This window comes from Antennarius striatus, chromosome 9 (genome assembly GCF_040054535.1).
Source record: "Antennarius striatus isolate MH-2024 chromosome 9, ASM4005453v1, whole genome shotgun sequence".
Classification (NCBI taxonomy): Eukaryota; Metazoa; Chordata; class Actinopteri; order Lophiiformes; family Antennariidae; genus Antennarius; species Antennarius striatus.
The window spans coordinates 15,759,113-15,781,390 of NC_090784.1; the positions used below are offsets into that span (position 1 = coordinate 15,759,113).

At 40.3% G+C, this 22,278-nt stretch overlaps 1 protein-coding gene across 1 annotated transcript in view; it reads left to right on the forward strand.

The window, feature by feature from the left end:
- kcnn3 (potassium intermediate/small conductance calcium-activated channel, subfamily N, member 3) overlaps positions 1-21,933 on the forward strand; it is a 46,740-nt gene extending 24,807 nt beyond the window's left edge. Inside the window, exons 4-10 of the mRNA XM_068323711.1 lie at positions 3,247-3,543; positions 4,640-4,761; positions 6,661-6,802; positions 12,447-12,557; positions 19,459-19,586; positions 20,159-20,228; positions 21,004-21,933. Coding sequence (XP_068179812.1) covers positions 3,247-3,543; positions 4,640-4,761; positions 6,661-6,802; positions 12,447-12,557; positions 19,459-19,586; positions 20,159-20,228; positions 21,004-21,426 — 1,293 coding nt within the window. The 3' untranslated portion in view covers positions 21,427-21,933. The remainder of the gene's footprint in view (positions 1-3,246; positions 3,544-4,639; positions 4,762-6,660; positions 6,803-12,446; positions 12,558-19,458; positions 19,587-20,158; positions 20,229-21,003) is intronic.
- Positions 21,934-22,278: the final 345 nt, after the last annotated feature.

Below are 22,278 nucleotides of genomic sequence, written 5' to 3' on the forward strand. Positions count from 1 at the left end.
GACCTTATTTTCACTTTTATACATTTTTAGGTACACATCTCTGAAACCTCATGACAAATAGAATGCACCAGTTACATGATGGATCGTGGGTCTTTATTGAATGACCCTGACCTATGAACGTAGGTCAGGGTAAAAATTTTAATTCAGGGGTGTTGCAGGATGTTGCAGTCTCTGACTGCCTTGTTATTATTATTATTATTATTATTATTATTATTATTATTATTATTATTATTATTATTATTATTATTATTATTATTATTATTATTATTATTATTATTATTATTATTATTATTATTATTATTACTACTACTACTAATGCTACCACTACATTTCTCTCTTTCTTTCTCCTTCCCTCCCATCGGCCATTTTACTATTTTTTTTCTATCTTACTTGCCCTGCTTATGTCCTCTCTGCTTTCTGTTTCCTTTCTTTGTCCCTTGCCCCCTGCCCTGTGATGCCATGTTATGTTAAAATGAAGGAAAAACATAGGACAGTTTTTTCATAATCTTGTTTATTTTTCCCGATGGGCTTGTTTTTTTATGTCCAGTGTTATTTAGCTTTTGGTGTTGTCTGACCTTCCTCCCCTTTTCTCTCCTGATAGAGTCGACAATTTTGTTAACTCAATCATGCAGACACCTCTCCTCCTCCAAACCCCCATCCTGTCCCTCTGTCATGGTCATGTAGGGGCAGTGACACTCACTCACTCCCATTGACAGATTACTTTGCTAATGGAATTTAATTATTTATCCCTTCCTTTTGGCGATTTAGCAAGGAAAAGACTGACAGCAGGAGCACGAGGGAGGACAGGACAGGAGGGGATGATGGAGGGAAGGGGAAGAGAGAACCTCTCACTTCCTCCAGTGGCAAGAAATGGCATCACTTCTGTTTTGATTTGATGGAAAGATGTCATTCAGAGAGAGAGAGAAAGAACAAGACTGAAGAGTTGATGTCCGTTCTGACATAAAACTTAGTTTGTCAGCTAGCAGGATTCTGTCGACATCATTCCTTCATTTGAAACTCCGGTTCTAAACCCCAACTTTTGCTGCAATATCAACTCTGGACCCCAAAGAGTTTTATCTCAAAGGGACCAGCTTTTGCCCAAGAAAGTCCCCAAAATATGACTGCAACTTGATTTTTGTTCCTATAATATTAGCATGTACACACATGCGCGCGCGCGCACACACACACACACACACACACACACACATACACACACACGCACGCACAAAAGTCTCTGCAGAGAACATAATTGTAAAATAACTTTTGCTTCCCTTGCTCTACCTCGTCATTCAGATGTCACACACTTCTTTGCCTTTGCATTTTCTTGTATCTCACATTCTTTCTTCTCCCATCACTCGTGTTTTTGTCATTTTTTACTATTTCTTCCTCCCGCTCTCATCTCTGTCTCCTCCCTCTCTCCCTCTTTTTCTCTCTCTCTTTTTCTCTCTATCTCTGCCTCTCTCTCACTCACTCTCTCTCTCTCTTGCTCACTGGGGATCCTAATTAAGCTTGGCTGCTCTTTGATGTTGTTTCCCTGGCAACAGTCACCATGACGAGACTAGGTCTGCACACTCTTTCTCAAACTCACTTAGGCATACACAAATACACTGAAGTACAGTACACACTCACATTTGCACATGCACACACTTACCAAAATCATTAAAGACCGCCTGCGTTTGACCCCTGGTTCAAACGATAGCTGAAACAACTCAGACCTTTTGTGCAGGTCGTATATGTGGGTACACATGTTGGTCCATGTACGCAAACATATCACAACTGAAGGAAACATGAGCATCCTGCTGTGCTACATATAGATGGAAATCAAATGTGTAGCTTGCTTGTATCCATAGCTGGCTGAGCAAACAGCAGGTCCTCAGCCCTCCTCCGTCGCTCTGACCAGTTGGCTGTGACATGGACTCGCTGATTGTCGTGCCCAGTTGTTCCCATGCTTGACCTGTTACTGTAATTTTCTTCCTAAATAAATATTTGTGTGGGCTGAAAGCCCTTGAGATGAATCATGTGGTAGAGAGCGATGTTGGCTCTCACTGTTTCTGAAGGCAGTGAAGTGTCTGTTAAACACTGCTGAGTTACAGCAGGGATTTCCTCGTTTCTCTCATTGTGCCCCGACCTATTTAGGTTGTATTGCCTCTTTACTTTTGCCAATGAGGTCACGATGGTTCCTGTTTGTTTGTCTGTCATCTAGTTAGAATAACAAAAAGTTATGAACAGGTTTGGATGAGATGTTTTTCAAGACTTTTGCCAAAGGAACATCCATTCAATTTTCATGGTGTTCATCTACTTTCAGAATTATTTGCCATTACAAGATGGGATAATTACAACGTTTAGCTTCTAACTCCAATAATTCCTACAATGCTTAGAAGAATAGGAAAACTATTTTTTCTTGGTGGAAGTCAAGGACATAATCTTTCCTTTGCTACTTGTATTGTTTTATTTAAGGACATGCATTTTCATAACGTTGTTGAAACACATTCCTTACAGCGACGTTTTGACCACACACTGGAAATCCTTTGTTTGAAGAAGACATGACTTCATGGTTTAAAAAGATTTTTGCAGTGTCCTCCTGTAATGTACCTGATTTGTTCTTGTACCTATCTTTATCCTTTCATTTCCACCACCCTTTTCTCATATTAGCCCTATCTCATTATCCTCATCATATCATTGCCAAGACCCCAGTCTCACCCCACCCCCCACCCCAACTCCTGTCAGTACCATCTGTAGGAGTGGCCCTAGGATATAACTTGCTCTTACCACTTCCCTAAAACAATGACTTTGGTGACAATATCCGGAGTAACTATAACAATTATGGACACAAAACAACAAAATGCAGGGGCAGAAAACTGTACTTGCCTTTGTTGCCATTGTTAAGCTGAAGCTCTTTTTTTTTTTTTAAAGAAAAACTGTTTTATTATAATTGTTAGGAATCTGTTTTGCTCAAAAGTGGCCACTTGAGATAACAAGGCATTTTTGGATTTAATTTTAGAAAGAGACTCAGGTTGTTTGAAAGTGATCCAAACTGAAATAAAGGGAGACCGAATAGATTTATGATTCGATGAAGTGTCGTTTCCTCTAAATTACTGCTGGTGTCTTTAATCATCAAATCAAGCAACTGTGCTGAAGAGTAGACTGGACCCTACCAGCAGAAGATCATGAAGAAAAGTTCGTACTTTAAAACGAGTGTAACTCCAACCCTTGTTTAACTCCTTGTATGTGCCCTTTTCCCTGCAGTTGTTCGTCATCGACAATGGGGCGGACGACTGGCGCATTGCCATGACAATGGAGAGGGTTCTTCTAATCGCTCTGGAGCTGCTGGTGTCTGCAGTGCATCCAGTGCCCGGGGACTTTAAGTTTCAGTGGCGGGCGCGGCTGGCTTTCTCATATACACCATCGCAAGTGGAGGCAGATCTGGATATGGTCTTAAGTGTGCCCATGTTCCTGCGCCTCTACCTCATTGCCAGAGTCATGCTTCTGCACAGCAAACTCTTCACTGATGCTTCCTCCAGGAGTATAGGTGCCCTAAATAAGGTCAGGGGTATTTTGTGCTTGCAGGAGTGTGTATGTACTGAACATAATCAAGCATGTGTGGTGTTTAAAGCTTTACGATAGGCGAGGGAGTCATAAGTCAAGGTGTTGAGGTCAAGAGCTCTTTATTGTGCATTAAATCTGTGTCTGTACTGTCGCTTTCAATTTTGGTCACTATCTTTTTTTACCATCTCAAGTTTGTCCTGTAGCTCTTCAGCTCTTTATGTTACTGCTATGCGTAGCTATTATGATATATTTGACCCGGAATCATGAAATGATTTTGTAAGTATTTTGAAATAGATATGAATGCGTAGATATGCAAAGAAGCCATACAGTAAATGATTGGTGTAATACTTAGAATGAAACTAAATCAAAATAATAAACATGAGTATAAATGGGAAATAGAAATGCTGTTCATGTGCAATAGAATTAACGGCAGCAGTTAGGAGGAGAGGACAAGAGAAAGAAGTAGATTAAATGAAAAGTTTGTGATTTTTTTTCTATGACAACAATGTTCTGACCCCCAGGCTACAGTGACTGGGAGGGGCTGTAAAGCTACTACTGAAGTACAGCTCAAATATGATAACTCATTTATCAGCTGCTTAACACTTCCAGGACTCAACTATTGGTGACAGAACATCCATCTGTCAGACGCTGATGACAAAGTGGATGAAGTGGATTAATTGCTTAAACTCAACCCAAGTCAGAGGGCGGGCCCTGATCTTGACTGTAATTACAGTTTGGATTCTCAGGGGGTTTTCATTAGACTAATTGCTAAAACATCAAGTCTATGTAGGGAACAAGGTACAAAATCAAGGTTTACACACTGTACAAAACTAACAGTCAAACAAAAAAAAAAAATTTCGTCAGGAAAGACGAGTGATTGAAAAATAGACAAACTTTTATTAAAGCACATGATGTCGTAGAAAGTCTTAGTGATTAATGTGCAGATGCCCCTCAGTGGTAGTAGGTTGATGGAGAGTGTCCATAAGAGAAGCAACATGATAGACTAACATTAAAGGTCACTCTGCATTAGATAGACGTAACCAAATGAGCACCAACTATCAACCTTGAGTGTGAATTTGTTTCTGTATTGCAGGTGCATTTTAACACCCGATTTGTAATGAAAACCCTCATGACTATCTGTCCCGGGACGGTGCTGCTGGTCTTCAGCATTTCTCTGTGGATCATCGCCGCATGGACTGTACGAGTGTGTGAGAGGTCAGGAAAACTGTTTGGCTGTTTGTTGTTGGTTGTTTTTTTTTATATGACATGGGTGTTGAGCCAGAGAACTGGATTGTGATTAGATGAGTAATTGAGCAGCAAAATTAAGTTGGCAGCAAATATGATCTGGGACATGTGTGTAATATAATCCTTTTTAAGACTGTAGTTTATGAGGCTTTCTCACCAGTTGTAAACTTAATTTGATCCAGACAATGGAGTTGTTACTTCGTTTGTCCAGTTTCTCTCAGTAATTTGCAATGCTATAGTTTTGGCAACACTTTTTTAACAGCATAATAAACATTTTAATGTGTTAGATTAAAAATTGATTTAGACACAGTAAGCTTTAATATTTATTGTAGACACTGAAAATATAATGGTATGATATGATATTATATGATAGATTATATGATAACAGCGGAATAGAATAGAATAGAATAGAATAGAATAGAATAGAATAGAATAGAATAGAATAGAATAGAATAGAATAGAATAGAGGATGTCACTGTGGCACAGTGGGTAGCACTGTTGCCTTACAGCAAGAAGGTTCTGGGTTTGAGTCCCTTCTGTTTAGAGTTATCTCTGGGTTTTCCAGCCTGGTGTGAGTGTGTTAATGGTTTGTTTGTCTTGTCTTTTGTGTGACCCTGAGATGAACTGGCATGTCATTCAGGGTATACCCTGCTTCTCACCCGTAGTTGGCTGGGATAGGCTCTAGCAGACCCATGACACAAGGCAGATAAGCGACTGTAGACAAGACAATTAAGATTGTCTACAAGAAAATGGCTACGGTCATTTTGTAATATCACACACATGTTTTTGGAGGTGAGAGGAACCCAGAGAAAACCCACGCAGACAAGGGGATACATTCAAACTCCGCACACCGTGCCGCTATTATATATATATAACTACACTTTAAAGAAAATGATTTTATTTTTTTGTAAGTAAACACTTACAGGTGTGATGCGATAATGATTATTTTCTGCCCTCAAGGCAGAAGACTGTGTGTGTGTGTGTGTGTGTGTGTGTGTGTGTGTGTGTGTGTGTGTGTGTGTGTGTGTGTGTGTGTGTGTGCGTGCGCGTGTGTGTGTGTGTGTGTGTGTGTGTGTGTGTGTGTGTACATCTGCTTTTGATTGAGAGGTCGACAAATAATTAATGACATTACATAATCAGATAATGTGAAAGTGAACAGTGGAACTCCAACAGAGGAGTTCTAAATCGAGTCAACTGCATTTTAAGATTTATAATGTCAGCAATCGATTTTGTGAGTTATTTTGTACCATAAAAAAGAAAGTAAAAATTGACCATCCTCTTTATGTATTTAAATACCTTCTAGGTCATTACAGATGGATGGGAAAATGTCATTTGGGTGATAAGCTTAATTAAATGCCTCATTGCCTGGCTGCTGGGAAGCCATTGCTGGTCTTCATCCAGGTTTATTGGCATTTCCTCTTTTGTCTTAACCCAATTAACAAAAGGAAGAAAACATAAAATTGAATTAAACTGCTTCACACATAGTGCAAATTGGAAGATGTGAAGACTTTGTCCCTTCAGAGAAATAGAGACCAAAAATATCTATTGCGAATTTTCAAGGTGAAACTTTACGTTTTTCTGTTGAATAGAGTTTTTTTTTTCTTTTGGAAAAAAAAAATTCTTTCAGATGTGCACTGAGTGTAGTTGCTATGGCAACAGTGTTTCCAATAGGGCTGAAATGATAGAAGCGAGAGCTGCAGTTATGTGTAGAATTCAGTCAGTCGAAATTGAAGACCGCGCAGCTGAAGTTTGATGCAGTCCCATTTGCAGATAGAATGTGTGTACCAGTGCTGTTGTTCTCTGCTTTATTCCCATGCTTTACTGCTGTCTGGTTTTAAACTTTGAACACACACATGTATGTCTTTTCAGGTATCATGATGCCCAAGATGTGACCAGTAACTTCCTGGGAGCCATGTGGCTCATCTCCATCACTTTCTTGTCGATTGGCTATGGAGACATGGTTCCTCACACCTACTGTGGCAAAGGAGTGTGTCTGCTCACAGGAATCATGGTCAGTGCATTTCCTCCCTCCCTACCTACTCCCATTTGCTCTCCCTTTCCAGCAGAGATGTCCTCGCCCCTTTCAGAGGTCAGCAGATTAGAGACTATTCCGTTATTTGTGAGAGAAATTATGTCATTTGTGTAATTTGGGCAATCCTCCCTGAATTAGCCTGCATCTGTGCTTCTGTGTATTTTGGGTGTGAAAACAAGAACATGTTACTGGTTTGTGTGTGTGTGTGTGTGTGTGAGTGTGTGTGTGTGTGTGTGTGTGTGTGTGTGTGTGTGTGTGTGTGTGTGTGTGTGCGTGCGTGCGTGTGTGCGTGCGTGTGTGTGTCCGTTGTTATTCCCCAGTCTGTCCTTTTTTGCATAATGAAGGTCCCACCTTTCAGTGTGCCATGTCCTCCCACTCTGTCTTTCTTTTTCCATCTGTACCACTATCTACATCTCTCCTGTGCTGTTTCCCTCTTTCTATTTATCACTCTTTTCCATCTCTTTTCCACTTGTCCGTCTCCTCTTCCCTGAGGCCATGTGTTTATTTCAATCTACCGCCCATCTGTTAATATGGGTGTTCGAGCTGCCGACTGCTCCTCTATTTGCTGCGCTTCACAGGTGCTCATCCCTCAGTCTATTTCTTTCTATCTGTCATTCTCACCTCTTTCTTCTCTTATCATTTCTTATTTCCTTTGCCATCCTGGTCTTTTTCTGCTTCATCTTCTGCTTCCTTACATGTAAAATGTAAAAATGTAAAAAGAAACACATTTTAAACACACAAATTAGTTCCACTGTTTACCTTACGTCTGCTATGCTGGTTGGTCAGTCAGTTACTTGCTCAATTAATTAATTAACTAACTAACTAAATTAATCTATATTTGTTAATGCCATCACATGAAAATTTATATTTTGTGTCTTTTCAACTGCAATATTATAAATGTACATTGTACATTTTTACATTGCTCTTCAGCTTTAGTAAATATCAAGTTATTTCCAATTAAAGGTGGTAATCTGTTATCTGTCTGGTGATTTTTTTATAAGGTATAGGAAAGAAAAATAGGACTCTAAATGTGATAATGATATGTTACCTAAGAATACTTAATACTTATCTCATAGGACACAATGTGACACATTTTATGTTGCCAAAGGGGAAAACAGAATGAGTAATAGTAGTCAGTGTACTTCTAAACACCTGAAGGTCACCTTAGATGGGGGAGTGAAGGTTTTTAAATATCTTATGTAACTAGAGAACAGTGCATACCTGTGAATTTCAGAATCCTACTATGCTGACCCTGTGACCTGCCCTGTTTGCATTACTTACATAGTTCCTGAATAATCTTTGTGAGAACATCCATCCATTCAGAAGCTGAGAGGGGCGGGCAATGGCATCCCCCGAGCAAGACTCGTAAAAAAGAATCCAAAACATCAAGCAGAGACCACCATAGGTGGACGTGTAACAGTGTAGAGATACAGATTAATGACACTGAACTCAGGTGAGGACACTTAAAAAATCTGAAAAACATAACTGCCAAAATGACAAGTCCCTGAGAATAATGATGATAAATACATACAGAATGTGTTTACCTGTGTGATTTGTAAAACTGGTGCATTATTAGCCTTTTATAATATTTCTGCATTGCAGAATTTCTTGGAATCATCTATTGCAGTCACATAAATGATATTTTTCATTCAATGCTTCCCTCCAAAAGGAGCAGAAACATGCAAGTGTGTTCTTTTATCCACACCAGGTGTCCAACCTGTCTATTTGCCAGCTCACCTACTTCCTCTACTATGAAGTCCAGTAAAAATGTGAAGAGTCCTACTTGGACAAACCCAGGCTGACACCCATTTTACTGGCTGAATCACCCAATTTTTGTTTTAGTGTACAACTTTTACTACAACATACATACAATGACAAAAAAAATAAATTAAAAACAGTGGGAGGGTACAGAGTGTCCCAAGCCTACTGTTCCAGATTGCTTCCTTCACACAAACACTGACACACAGTTTTGACATAAACGCTTAGTATGACTCCCCACACACACTCCATCTGAAAAACACTTTAGAGGGTTCAGAGCAGTTTATTTTTGTCACCATCAGTGAAGGAGTGAAGGTGCAGGTGATAGATTTGACAGGGTAAAGGTGGAGGTCAATGGACAGGATGTGATTTTTTTTTTTACCCCCTGTTGTTGGTTGTTATTCTAATCAGTTTCTGTAGGAGAAATTCTTGCCTTTGTTACTATGACAACATATCAAGACCAACTGTGATGGAATATACCACTGCCCTGGGGGTACCTGAGGGTATGCCAGGTGTGTGTTTGTGTATTGATGCAATTGTGGGTGGTTGTTGGTGAGTAGATGATACTCAACACATGGACCAAACTGTTTTGTTTGATTTTCAAATAATGCAGTTCTGCATTGTCCTGTGGGTCTGGACAGGTCGTCCGGTTAATGTCTAGTAGATGAGCTGCTATTTCAAATCATTTGCTCTTTGTGTATTGACCACCTTGGATGTTTCATCCTTTTTGTAGATAAAATCACAGTCAACGTTTTTTTTTTTTTAGTTAGCAAAAAACAAAGATTTTTACCAGCTTGTCAGTTAATTAGAAGTATATAATGATTACCAGGAAATGAGTGTATAAATAATCACCCCCTTTAAAATGACAGCTAGTTGATGCCAGCAGTTTCAGAGTTTCATATATATCTATATCTATATAGACAGACAGACAGACAGACAGACAGACAGACAGACAGACAGACAGACAGACAGACAGACAGACAGACAGAAAGGACACCTGTGTGTAGGAGGTCCAGTGCTGCACCATCAGTATTGCAATTGCAATTTGAAGACAAAACAGTCCAAGCAAAGAGAAAAGTTGAGAATTGTAATTCAGGAGATGGCTACGAAAAGATTTCCGACTCACTGGATGTTCGGCGGACTTCAGTTAACCATATCATTGAGAAGTCGAATGAGTATGGCACCTGTATAAATGTGCCTAGAGCCAGCCGTCCTCACACACACAGAGCAACCAGGCAAGAAGAAGAAAACTTGGGGGAGGTAACAACACACCTATGACCACTGCAGGAGTTAAAAGCTTCGGAGACTCAAAAGGAACAGACTACATATAACAACTGCTTCCTGGGATCTTTACCAGTTGAAGCTGTCTGGTAAAGAGAAAGCCACGTGAAATCTCATATGAAATCTCGCCTGGAGTTCGCCCAAAGGCATGTGGTTGACACCAAGGTCAGCTGGAAGAAGGTTCTTTGATCTTTGGTCAGAACTTTTCGGGCATCAGACGAGGCGCTACGTTTGGCACTGCTCATCACTACAAACACACCACCTCTGCTCTGAAGCATGATAGTGGTAGCATCATGCTCTGGGGATGCTTCACAGGTAGAGGACAACATGACTGCAGAAAAACATCAGCAAACCCTGGAGCATAATCTGATTTTGTCTGAAAGAGTAGCACTTTGGAGAAGATTTATTTTCCACCAAGACAATGACCCAAGCACAAGCTACACAAAAAAGGTTCAAAGACAACAAAATGAATGATCTGGAGTGGCCAAGCCAAAGCTCAAATCCTATTGAGAATTTGTGGCTGGACTTGAAAAGAGACGGTTTTGCCCAATCCCAAAGCATTTTGACAGAGCTTGATTTGTTTTACAAGGAAGATTGGAAAAAAATTGCACTATCCAGATGTACCAGCCTTGTTGAGACATATCCACACACTGAGTGTGTGGTTTGAGCCAAGGTGCATCAACTACATACTGACAAGAAGGGACTCCATGTTTTTGCAATCATTGACTTTACCTTATATATTTTTAAGTAATTGACATTAGTTTTAAAAAAATGTTTTTGCTTTCAAATGAAAGCTTTCTTTTAGCAAAATTGCGTCAAAAAGACAAAACATACTGACAATGATTTCCTGTTTAAAACCAACAAAGGGGTGCATAGTTTCACAGTTCCTGTTTTGAGCATCTTCTACCCTTTTCTTCCTGTGATTCTGCTGTCCTGATTGTAAAACTATCTACCTGTAGCAGAGCGTCAGTGTTTTACCTGAACTGTGTGGATGTTACACCGGAGCACAGATGGGTGATTCCCTTCTTTCTGACAGCTGCATTGATCGTTTCCCTGTAATGGAGGAGGAAAGGGAAACACCCAGGCTCATGAAACAAATCACAGCAGCACAGCCATTATCAGCCATGTCACTCTGTGGAGCTTGCACAGGGAACCCCGCTGAAATCAAATGGATGTCAGCATATACACAAAACAAACACTCTTTCATGCACAGACTCACACACAAATACACACACACACACACACACAAACACACATTTGTTCAATCATTTTGAGTACAAACCAATCAGCCTCCTGCTGTTTCTGACCCAAGAGGACAATTTTGAACACGCTTTAGAGAATGTGCTGCACTTTTCTTGGACATACTGTACAGTAGAAAGATATGGAGGCCTTTTTACCTAAAGCAACAGTCATGTATGAATGCTTTAAGGGTTGTACATCAGCTCTCATCATATTTTATTCATAGCCTTCAAATAAACACAAATAGAGTGGTATGGCAGTATGGATGTGGGCACTAATGCCTTTTTGTACGTTACATTTTACGGAACCCAGATAAGTTATTTTTGGAAAACTGTTCAAGAGTGTGCACTATGGTTATTTCCTAAACGCTTTGAAATGTTGCGTGCTCCCTCACTCTCAGTCTGTAACTCCTCGTGTTATCTCCTCTACTCTTCCTCTGCACTTTCTCTCACACTGTGAGATGCACACTGGCACGCAGGAAAGAAGAGTGCTCATACATTTTCATTAAACACTCTTAATCTCAATTCATTACTTATCAGGAGATATGTGACCTCATTAACATTGCCTTCTTCTCCATCTTTCTCTCCTCCCATCCGTGGCGCAACCTCGTCTTTAACATTCACCTCTCTAACCACACCCTTTGAGGTTCCTTCCTTCCCAATAAATATTTTCTCATTACTTGACTCTCACTTTATCTTTTCTTCCTGTCGTTCTGTTTTTCTTTTCGGTGCCTGCCCCTTCAGAGGAACCTGTAAGCACTCGACAGTCCCATTGAAAACATTGTCTAATCTGAAAGTTAATTAAGTCTGTCTTCCTTCCTGTGTTGCTGCATCTTTTCCTCTCAATCATGCCTTTCTAGTTGAGAGTCTGTTGTCAATCTTCTGTATGAATTTGTCATATTTTCTCATGGGCTAAGGTGGGGTACAATCAAACCATTCTATGCCTTACACTTTTACATTTTGTGAAGGCCTCAATCCTCCGGTAAAGGAAGACGATGTACACTGTGTAATCTTTGACGCGTTATGTTATCTTATACGGGTTAAAAATTCTCCACGAAGAGGTGTTATGGAAGGGATCTTACTCCAGATGGACTGGAATTGAAAAATAGACTTGGCTTGTCTCTCAATATGAGGAAATGTGAATCTGGAACAAAGCTATCCCTCTTAATCCTTTCCTCTCTCCCATTCACTTCTCCTTCTGTCATGCAGCTCCCTTTCTTATATTTGTCCTCACTCCCTGCAATTCCCCAGCCAAAAGGCACTAATTTACCAATTCCTCCTCTTTACTGACTGACTCAGTGCTTTGTTTTCCCTCCCTCCCTCTCCCTCCCTCTTCTCTCTCGCAGGGTGCAGGCTGTACAGCTCTGGTGGTTGCCGTGGTAGCCAGGAAGCTGGAGCTGACCAAGGCCGAGAAACATGTGCACAACTTCATGATGGATACACAACTCACCAAAAGGGTGTGTAGGCTTGTGTGATGTCGGTCATGTGAGTGAGTGAGTGACTCATCCATAAATACAACAGAGCTATCGTTAATTGCATTCTTTATGGCTATAAATATGACTATAAATTGTTAAAGCACACATTTTTTTGTCAGATTATTTTAGGTTCGAAGATAAAGTAGTTGAGAGCCCAGTGTCCAGCCACCATCCCTCCATCACACTCCTTTACATCACTTTGTGTTGTTATGACTGAGTGGAATGTTATTTGAGGCAAAGAAGATGATAAAAGGTCAACTCTTTTTTGCCCTCTCTATTATGTTCCCTCTCTTACCATCTCTCTCCAGTCTTTTCCTCCCTCATGACCACCTCGTCTCTATTCTCCACTGACATTTATCACTGTAAACCCTCTTACTCTCTCTCCCTCTCCCTCTCTCTCTCTCCCTCTTTCGCTCTCTCACTCTCTCCCTCTGTCTCTCTCCCCCTTCCCTTGACTCTTCCTCTTTCCCTTCATCCATACCTCTGTGGCCCCTTCCTCCCATCTCTCACCCTCCTCTCTTCTGGTCCTTTTCAATTTTTCATGTGGTTGAAAGACTCAAGTTTTAAAATAGCTCCCATATCAAATATGTAGGTTACATTATGGCAGTAGGGTGTCTGTGGGACTAAACACAGTGGGATGATCAATAGTTTCAGTGAGGATAAAATAATGAATGTTAAGCAAAGAAAGACTGTCACCTCATCTTCCTTCAGGCTCTGACCAGGTCACCCAGAGTCCAATCCAGTGTTTTCACAAGATGTTGACACCTTCGATGCGTGTGTGTGTATGTGTGTGTGTGTGTGTGCGTGCGTGCGTGCGCGTGCATGCACTGCGGGGTGAGCATATCGAGTCATAATTTCCAGCCTCGTGTCTGATGCTAAAGGAATGTTAAATTGGAAGTTATTAATTGTATTATAAGTGCAAATTTTGGTTTAACTGCATTTTTTAATCCAACATAATTCTTTTCATAATTCTTTTCATAATTCTTTTAGCACTGTATCATTCCAAACTAAGACTGTAAGGAAATTGAACATGTCACCGTAACTTCATAGTTGCGTGTTAGCATTGTAATTTTTACCTTGATAATACCCAATGTCAGAAATATTAGTGTTAAACTAAAAGCAGCCTCATAAATCTTCGAGCGTTGCTGTATTTTGTCTTCAAGGTAAAACTGCTACAAATTTATGGTTAAATTTGAATTCCACTGTAGCCTGTTAATATCCTACATATAGTGACATCATACATGATTACATTATAATATTATTATTTAGAAGAATATCATGTAAACCTGCAAAAAAATCATTTTTGGAAAGTGAAATAAAAGGGTGTGTACTAGATTATCTAAATGAAATAGATGAACTATGACCTGTTCAGCCTTTGATCATAGTTGTCCAGAGCTGCTTTGATGAGGAAACGTCCAGTTAGTTATATAAATTGGCATTTTTATTAGAATATTATTAGTAAAACCACTTATGTCCATCCATTCATCCATGACTGATTTAACCGTTTTTCCAAAGTAGTTTGGCTACCCAACGGTCTTTCCACATACCCTACAACTATTCATTTGTCATGTTCTGAAATGATTGATTACTAAATTAGGAAACATTTTGAGTAACTTTGCCTTTGCAAGGCTATTCATTGAATAAATAGAAATAAAACTCAAGCAGATAACATGTTATTTGCCGCAATATGAAATATAATGCCGCATGATGCATTTTAATGTGAATGTCCTCGTTGAATAAATGATACCACAATCTTAACAAAACCATTCATCTGTTAACTGAGATTCATCAGCTTCATTCAACACATGCAATGTGCTGCTTGGTGACATTTCCTTCAAAGGGTCTTTGGTTTATGCAGTGGTAATTGTCTCCTGCCCTCTATTACTGAGAGACCAATGATTGAAGCTGTTGTATGCACATTGATTTACATGGCCGGGGCAAGTCTCTGCCATATGATCGTAACAAGGGAATACAATCAATCAAGGCTTTTTAATGAATAATGCAACGACTTTACATCCTGCTGTCATTGTATGTGCACTCACACACACTCACATAGACACCAAAACACATACACTGGCTTTCCACATCAGTGAGATGGCGTTTCATTCCCTTTGAGGATCAACAAGAATGTCAATTAAATGCCAATCAGTGACAAGTGGACCATGTTGCTGATAATATCTGTGTTTGATGTTGTTGTCTTCATCTTTAGGTGTGTGTTGTGTGGAGGAGGTATCGGGTGTGGTTGTTTACCAGCAATTAAGTGGTATAGAGCCAGAGCCACACTATGATCTGTAGCACTCAGATCACTTTTAGTCCAAGTATGCGTATTATTTTTGACAATTACTGATACATAATTCAACATTTTCACTTATCATCTTTTGACTAACCCCTCTCCACTTTCATCCTCTGACTGAAATTAAAACTTTGAAATCTAAATTTCAGATTGGGAGCAGAGGACCTCGTAACCTCATCAGAGAGAATGATGGGCTTTTTTTTCTTCTTTTTTTTTAATCATTCATAAGGGTTAACTTCCACACAGCATTCAGTGAAGTGTTCCTCTCCCTTTGATAGGATTAATGTGTATGTTAATTAAATAACCGTTAGCTTAGTCCCCCAAATCAACTATGTGTGAGCTGATGTTTGATGTCAGGAGTTCTTGTCTTGAGGGTTTAATGTGTTTGAAATGTTGTCACTTTAGTTTCTGAAGCATGCGTTGCTCCATACTGAACTAGTTCTTAAATCAGTCACGCTGGTTGCGTTGCCTTGAACATGCAAGAATTCATGCTGAAAAAATAGGACACTTTTTAAGACCTCATAGACACCATATCAGTGGAGTAAGATAGTGGCGTCTTCCTGTTGATGACACTTCCGTGTTATTTAAATGTCACTCACTGAAGCAATAAGCCAATTATTTGGGGAATATGGCTGAAGTCAGTGCTTTAATTCAAAAAATTTGATTTTTTTTTTAGCAAATTTGAAAAGAGGGGGTCATCCTATGAAAGGTCATTCTATAAATTTACACTCTGAATGTGTATTCTGCATCCACTCCTGGCCATTGGTTAATTCAGAGCACTTTTACGAGTCCCTGTGGCATGTTCAGAGCTTCACCCTCTTTTAATATTCAGAGTACACTGGGGGATCAAGGCAAGAAGGGGTTGCTGCTATGCCCTACAGCGTTTATACCACTCACCAAATAGGAGCAATCGAATCCCAAAAGACTTCGACTCAGCTACCTCTCACTCCACAGTCAAAATGATTCATTTCCAATAGCCTGTTTATTCAGACACTAGCCATATGGATGGTTATTACATTGGATTTATGCTCATAATCTCAGTCAGGAGAAGCGAAAAAGCACCGAAAGCCAGTTGCTATTTTAATTCTGTGAGCCCTGATTGATTTGTTCAAAGCCTCTGCTTTGCGCTGCTGTGAGTTCATGCATGTGTGAATGTTTGTGATTATTTGTGAGACAAACGTGTTTTTATCTTTTTTTCACCATGGTTTGGAGAGAAAGGTCAGAGCAGGTGAGGCCACATATCACAGTGGCACATGGGAGGTTGTTGCCCAGGTAATTGGCCTGTTTGCTTATGTTTTCTGCTCTTTCAGAAAACACTAGTGAATCTCCACAAGCCCAACAAATTACCGATTAGGTGTAGGGAGTAATTATGTCCTGGGTCTGGAAGGGTCAGGCTTGTTAGCTTTTCCTTTTATGTTTGGAAAAAATTCCAGCAACATAAATAATGTATGGAAAACGTTAATTTAATTAATTGTCAGAGGTCACTTCATATTTTTTCAATTTGTGATACCTTTTTTTTTTTTCTTCTAATATTTGATTCTACTCTTTCTGTTTCTTCCTATATTTACAATTTATTTAGACTCCACAGTAAATCATCAACATTTCCACATGCTGAGATTTTTCTAATCAAATTTCTTTCGTGCCTGCCATAAGGTATCCCCTGTATCGGAGCATCTAGAACATTGTTCACCCACATCGGACATATGGCCCTAACATGGTTATACATGTACACTCTGTCAGGTTCAGGAATGGCTGCTGTTGGAGTAATGTGATTATTTTTGCAGTTTTCCTGTCAGGTTTTTTATTGTTTTATCTATATCATTAAATATTTGAAATGATTCATTTACCTTTTTTCTACATTAATTCCCAGAAAGAGCAAAAAAAAAAAAAGAATATATACACTGGTAGGACGAATTATCATGAAGCTAGAAGCAGGGTGGTATTTTCCATCCCTGATATTTGACATAGAGCAGATCTTGGGATTTAAATTAAGAGTGAAGCTTTTGCTTAATCTAATTAAATGGCCTGAAGCAGGGCAAAGGTCTCCCTGTGGTCTGATGGACAGCTATCAAGAGATTATGTGAGAATATCCCCGGTGAACCGGCCAGGCAAAGATTCCATCATTCATCATAATTCCTTCAGCCAGCAGTGATTAATCAGCTGATAAATAGGATCCGACATCAATTTGCCAATATGAGTGGCATCAAGTGTGCCACTCAGTAATTTGGCTCATGATTAAAATTGGACAAATTGCGTATTGTTCTAGGTTTTCCTTCTTGTCACTGATGTTTGGTTTCAGACATATTTTCTAAGCAATTTTTAATTTAAATGAATGCGTTAAGACACTAATCACAAGTTGGACATCAGCGCTGAGGTTGTAGGTGTACCAACCAGATTTTTTATTCAGATGGTACCTCTTCAGCATTCAGTACGAGCTAAGAAGGGAATATTTTTATATGGAGTGTGCAGCTCTGTGCAGGTAGTTATGACACCGACTAGTCAGGAAAGTGAATGTGGGAAAAGTAAAGGCTGGTAATTTCAAATTCCACTACTTCATGAAAGTTCAGGAATGTGTTTGAGTTTCTGGTGTGTTCAAAGATGTTACATAATTTGAATATTGGCTTGGATTCAAACTTATACATAATGGATGAATTGAAAAAGATATTTTATATCATAAGAGATGTTTTGTCTCTGGCATTGTTTGTTGTTGCCTGTAGTAATGGCAGGCCACAAAACCACTTGCACACTTGTTGTTTGTTGACTTGTGTGGGTTGACTACATGACCTGATTGTGTAACATCTTTCTATATGACTGTACAGGTCTAGGATAAACTGGGTTTTCATTTGATATCTTTTCCACTGTTAGCTTCCTTTACTTTTTATCTTAGTTTATCTTTTTTTGAGAATTTCGGTTAAAATCTATGTCTCTGACCGTAGCTCTGCGAATAGTTCAAAAGGTTGCTGTTCAAGAATGAATCCATGGTGCTGAAACAACGCACCTCATTACATAACCCATTTCCCTCAGTTCTATTTTTGAATTGATCCATCCCAATTGTCCACACTTTATAGACTGCTTATGCCTCCTTCACCACCTCTCTTCTCCTTTACAGTGAACCATCGACTGTGCCTCTAGAGCTATTGACATACTATGAGACTCAGAGAGAAACATGGGATCGCAGGGTTTACCTATGCTTTCCCTGTATTTGCACCCAAATCCCATTTGTCCCAGTGTGTGAACTAAACATAAATATTTTGTTTTGTCTCATTATTTTCTTGAGCCTTATATGCCATATTTGAATAATGTATCAATGAACACACTGTATAGTGATTATAAATCATACTGTTGGGAGCTATTACTAAGGGTGATTGGTTGGCTGCATGACTCAATCTCCTCAAGGGGTGTTTTGTATTATATTTATGTTGAAATGGCTCCTCCTGGTTTGACGTCCTCTGTGTCAGTGAAAATACATCTGCAAGGCCTGGGGCCTCCTTCTCTCTTCATCTACAGCCAATCATGTGAGTTTGTCTACATGTGTGAATGTGTAGGCGTGCATGTGTGCGCCCAGTCCTTGACTGCATGGGATTGGTGCTGATTAGCCAATCTGTTGGGGTCTTTTGTGCTCTTCAGACTGGGCTAGGATTGTTCTTTGTTCACTCTTCGACATCTCTTTGAAGCCTCTCATTCAATTTACGTCCTTACAGTCTTTCTCCCTTCTCTATGTTATCCTCCTGCAATGGTTTCTTTCAAGGTGTGTTTTACAATTCCTAGTAACCTAGAGAGATATGCATTACCTGAGACATACAGGAAAAAACACATATAGATTAATGTTGTCCATAGAAGTCGGAAATCCATCCTGAAACTTCATTGTTTTATTAAACTATAGTGACATAGAAACTTAAGAAAAGAGAAGTCTACACAGGCTAGTTCTGCAGTGCATTTCTTCTGCAGCGATGAGGATTGTCTTTAAGATGGAAAGTCATACCATTATTGTTCATTGCAGTCGCAACCTTAATCAAATATACTGTAAGAGGGAAGGAGGTTTGGTCAGGAATGACTTCCAACCAGAGGAGATAATGTGGTCCATTTGGACTTGTTCACAATATAATGTAGCATAAATACAGAGAGAAAAGAGAAGTGTGTGTGTGTGTGTGTGTGTGTGTGTGTGTGTGTGTGGGTGTGTGTGTGTGTGTGTGTGTGTGTGTGTGTGTGTGTGTGTGTGTGTGTGTGTGTGTGTGTGTGTGTGTGTGTGTGTGTGTGTGTGTGTGTGTGTGTGTGTGTGTGTGTGTGTGTGTGTGTGTGTGTGAGGGAAAATCTCCTCTTGGTTTTCATTGCCAAATCTCCCCTAGGAGAAGGCTGTTTATGAAAAACGTTGGCAAGCAAGACAGTGAGTGTCGAGTGAGACAGAGAGAATGAGGGCAGCCTCTGAAAACAGAAAGATGCTTCCCCTTTTTCTTCAAAAGGGGTAATGGAAAATAAAGGACAACAGAAAGAGATCAGGGTTGGGTAAACCTGTTGCCTGCATCAGTTGCCAAACATTACCTGTTGCTGACAGTATGTGCACATGTGTGTGTGTTGATTGTCTGGGAGCAGATAAAGAATGCAGCGGCTAACGTGCTGAGGGAAACCTGGCTCATCTACAAACACACCAAGCTGATGAAGAAGATCGACCACTCCAGAGTCCGCAAGCACCAGCGGAAGTTCCTGCAAGCTATACATCAGTGAGACCACACACACACAAACACCAACACAAGCATACACAAACTATATGACTACATAAGAGTGTCGCACAACCTAATTTTGCATGATCAGATTTTTTTCTGCCAAAAACATTTTTTTACTCAACCTTAAAAATAATTTTTAAAAATTATTTCTAAGGTTGTTGTACATCTCTTTTATCCTCTGTCTAGCATCACAGTAAAGAGGCTTTTTTTTCACTACTGATTCTGTGATCATAAAATATTTAGATTTGAGAACAATCACAAGATTAAATGACCCAAAATCAATTTTTGCACCTTCATCTATGTTTTGCTTCTTTCCCTCTTTGACAAGATGAATTATGTTAGACCATTAGTTCAGTAATTAGTGTTTATTGTCAGGTCCTGTTATTAACTGGACTGAAGAGAGTTGATGTCTTCATCTATTCCTCTATTAAATCTATGTATATTTTCACCTGCATTATATAATTACTGTGTTATAAAACATTCTGTGTGATTAATGGGTTTGGAAATTGTAATCCATACTCTATTTTCTGGATTTCAACTGTGTATGTTTTTGATATGTGTGTTTACAGATTACGCAGTGTGAAAATGGAGCAAAGAAAACTCAGTGATCAGGCCAATACACTTGTGGACCTCTCAAAGGTGAGACACACACATGCACACCTCACAGTAACAGTAACTCATATTGAACATGCCTTCGCCCTGTATAACAACAGTCCTCCTCAGTGCTGACCTGTTCACTTCTGTGGCTTTGTGTCTCCTAGCAACAAACCAGGAAAGTGTTAAAACAGGGATGACTGAGTGAGAGAGTGTGGAGGAAATAAGAGGAGAGAGGGGAGCGCAATTGTTTTTTTTTGTTAGTGTGTGGGTGTTTGAGTGAGAATGTGAGCGAGTGTGTGTGTGTGTGTGTGTGTGCGTGTGTGTGTGTGTGCGTGCGTGCGTGCGTGCGTGCGTGCGTGTGTGTGAAACAGAAAGAGGAGAGGGATTGAGATGCATGCTTGAATAAAGGAAAAAGGATGAGAGAGAAATGCCTTTAGCACCAAATATTTAGCAATTATGCCGTCTCAGTGACTCCATCTCAATTGGCCATTTGTGTATTTGCCATGGTTACGGAGGCCAGGTTGTGCAAAGCAGGGACAAGGCCTTCCTCAATCTCACTAGTCTCTTTCTTTTTCTTCTTCACAATGTTCTAACACCCACATAGAGGCTTCCCTCCAGCCTCCTCTTCATTCAATCCCTTTCGGATTTCAGTTTTTCCTTTTGCTTAGCGTCTTACTCACTTCTCCCAGCCTCATACTTTTCCGTTTTCCATGTTTGCATCACTTTGTTTTTTACCTTCACCGTCTCTTCTTATTAAATCTAAAAAGGGAAACTTGAAACAAACTCTCCTCTCCTCCCTTCCTCTCCTGTCTTACAGATGCAGAGCGTCATGTATGAGCTCATGTCGGAGCTCAATGACCGCAGTGAGGACCTGGAGCGCCAGATGCTGTCGCTGGAGCAGCGGGTGGAGCAGCTCACTGCAGGCTTCAACACCCTGCCAGCCCACCTCTCAGCCACGCTCAGCGCCCAGCATGCGGCACTTGTCCATCTGCTTCGAGAAAGGGATACGAGGGAAGGTAGGGGAAGCTGTGGAGGAGGTGCTATGGTCCCGCTGTCCCCAGGTGCTTCTCTAAGCACTGCTCCAGCTTCAGTTTCCCCAGTCCCCATTGCATCTCCAGTCCCACCCCCAACCCAGATCCCTACTCTGGCCTTGGAATCTCCTCTCTCAGCACCACAGCTAAGCCCAGAGGGGAGCCTGGAGGCTAGCCCCAACCTCACCACCTGCGCTTCTAGCTGCTGAAGACGGCTCACAGCACCAGGAGAGGACAAACATGGAGAGAAACAGGGAGGAGCCGGAGGATTGACTCGGAGGATCAACGGACTGTTGTAGTCCTCTCACTTCAGACGAAGGGAGAGAAACAAGGAAGGAGGAGAAATGATTCTCTAAAACTAGTCGTCAGTGAGAGAGAGAGAGAGAGATGAAGACAGAGCTGAGAGGAGAAATAAAAGGATGAAGATTGAGGATCAGTATGACTGATGAGACACGTTAGAGACTTTGGGGCGCTTTCATTGACAAAGAAAAGAGAAGAAAAAATGACACTAAAATGGAGACTCCGAAAGGTGTGAAGAGAAAAGATGTCAAGAAGCTGAGCGATGGAGGTAGTGAGGACCAGAAGGAGGAAGAAGAGGGGCAGAGGAATAACTCGGAATAATTATATGAACTCAGCTCATCAATGGAATCCACTCTAATTACTGATGAAGGCCTTTTCTCTCTCTTTCCCTCTTTCCTTCCTTCCCTCTCTCCCAGTCTTTCTCTTTCCTCATCAGGAATTAATGACCATGACTTTTTATCCTTATGATGTATTTTCTATCTGAATGCTAATTGTGTGTTAACGAGCATCCCTTTAACAGAAGGTTCGATCAATACGACCATAATTTAAAAAAAAAAAAAAAAAACTAGTGGCATGCACCGCACACACACACACGCACACACACACACACACACACACACACACACACACACACACACACACACACACACAAACTTACACAACTTAACACACCATCCACGCAATACAAGTTGATACTGCACAAACATAAGTACACAATATCTCACCATGCAGACCGTATATGTACACACACACACACACAC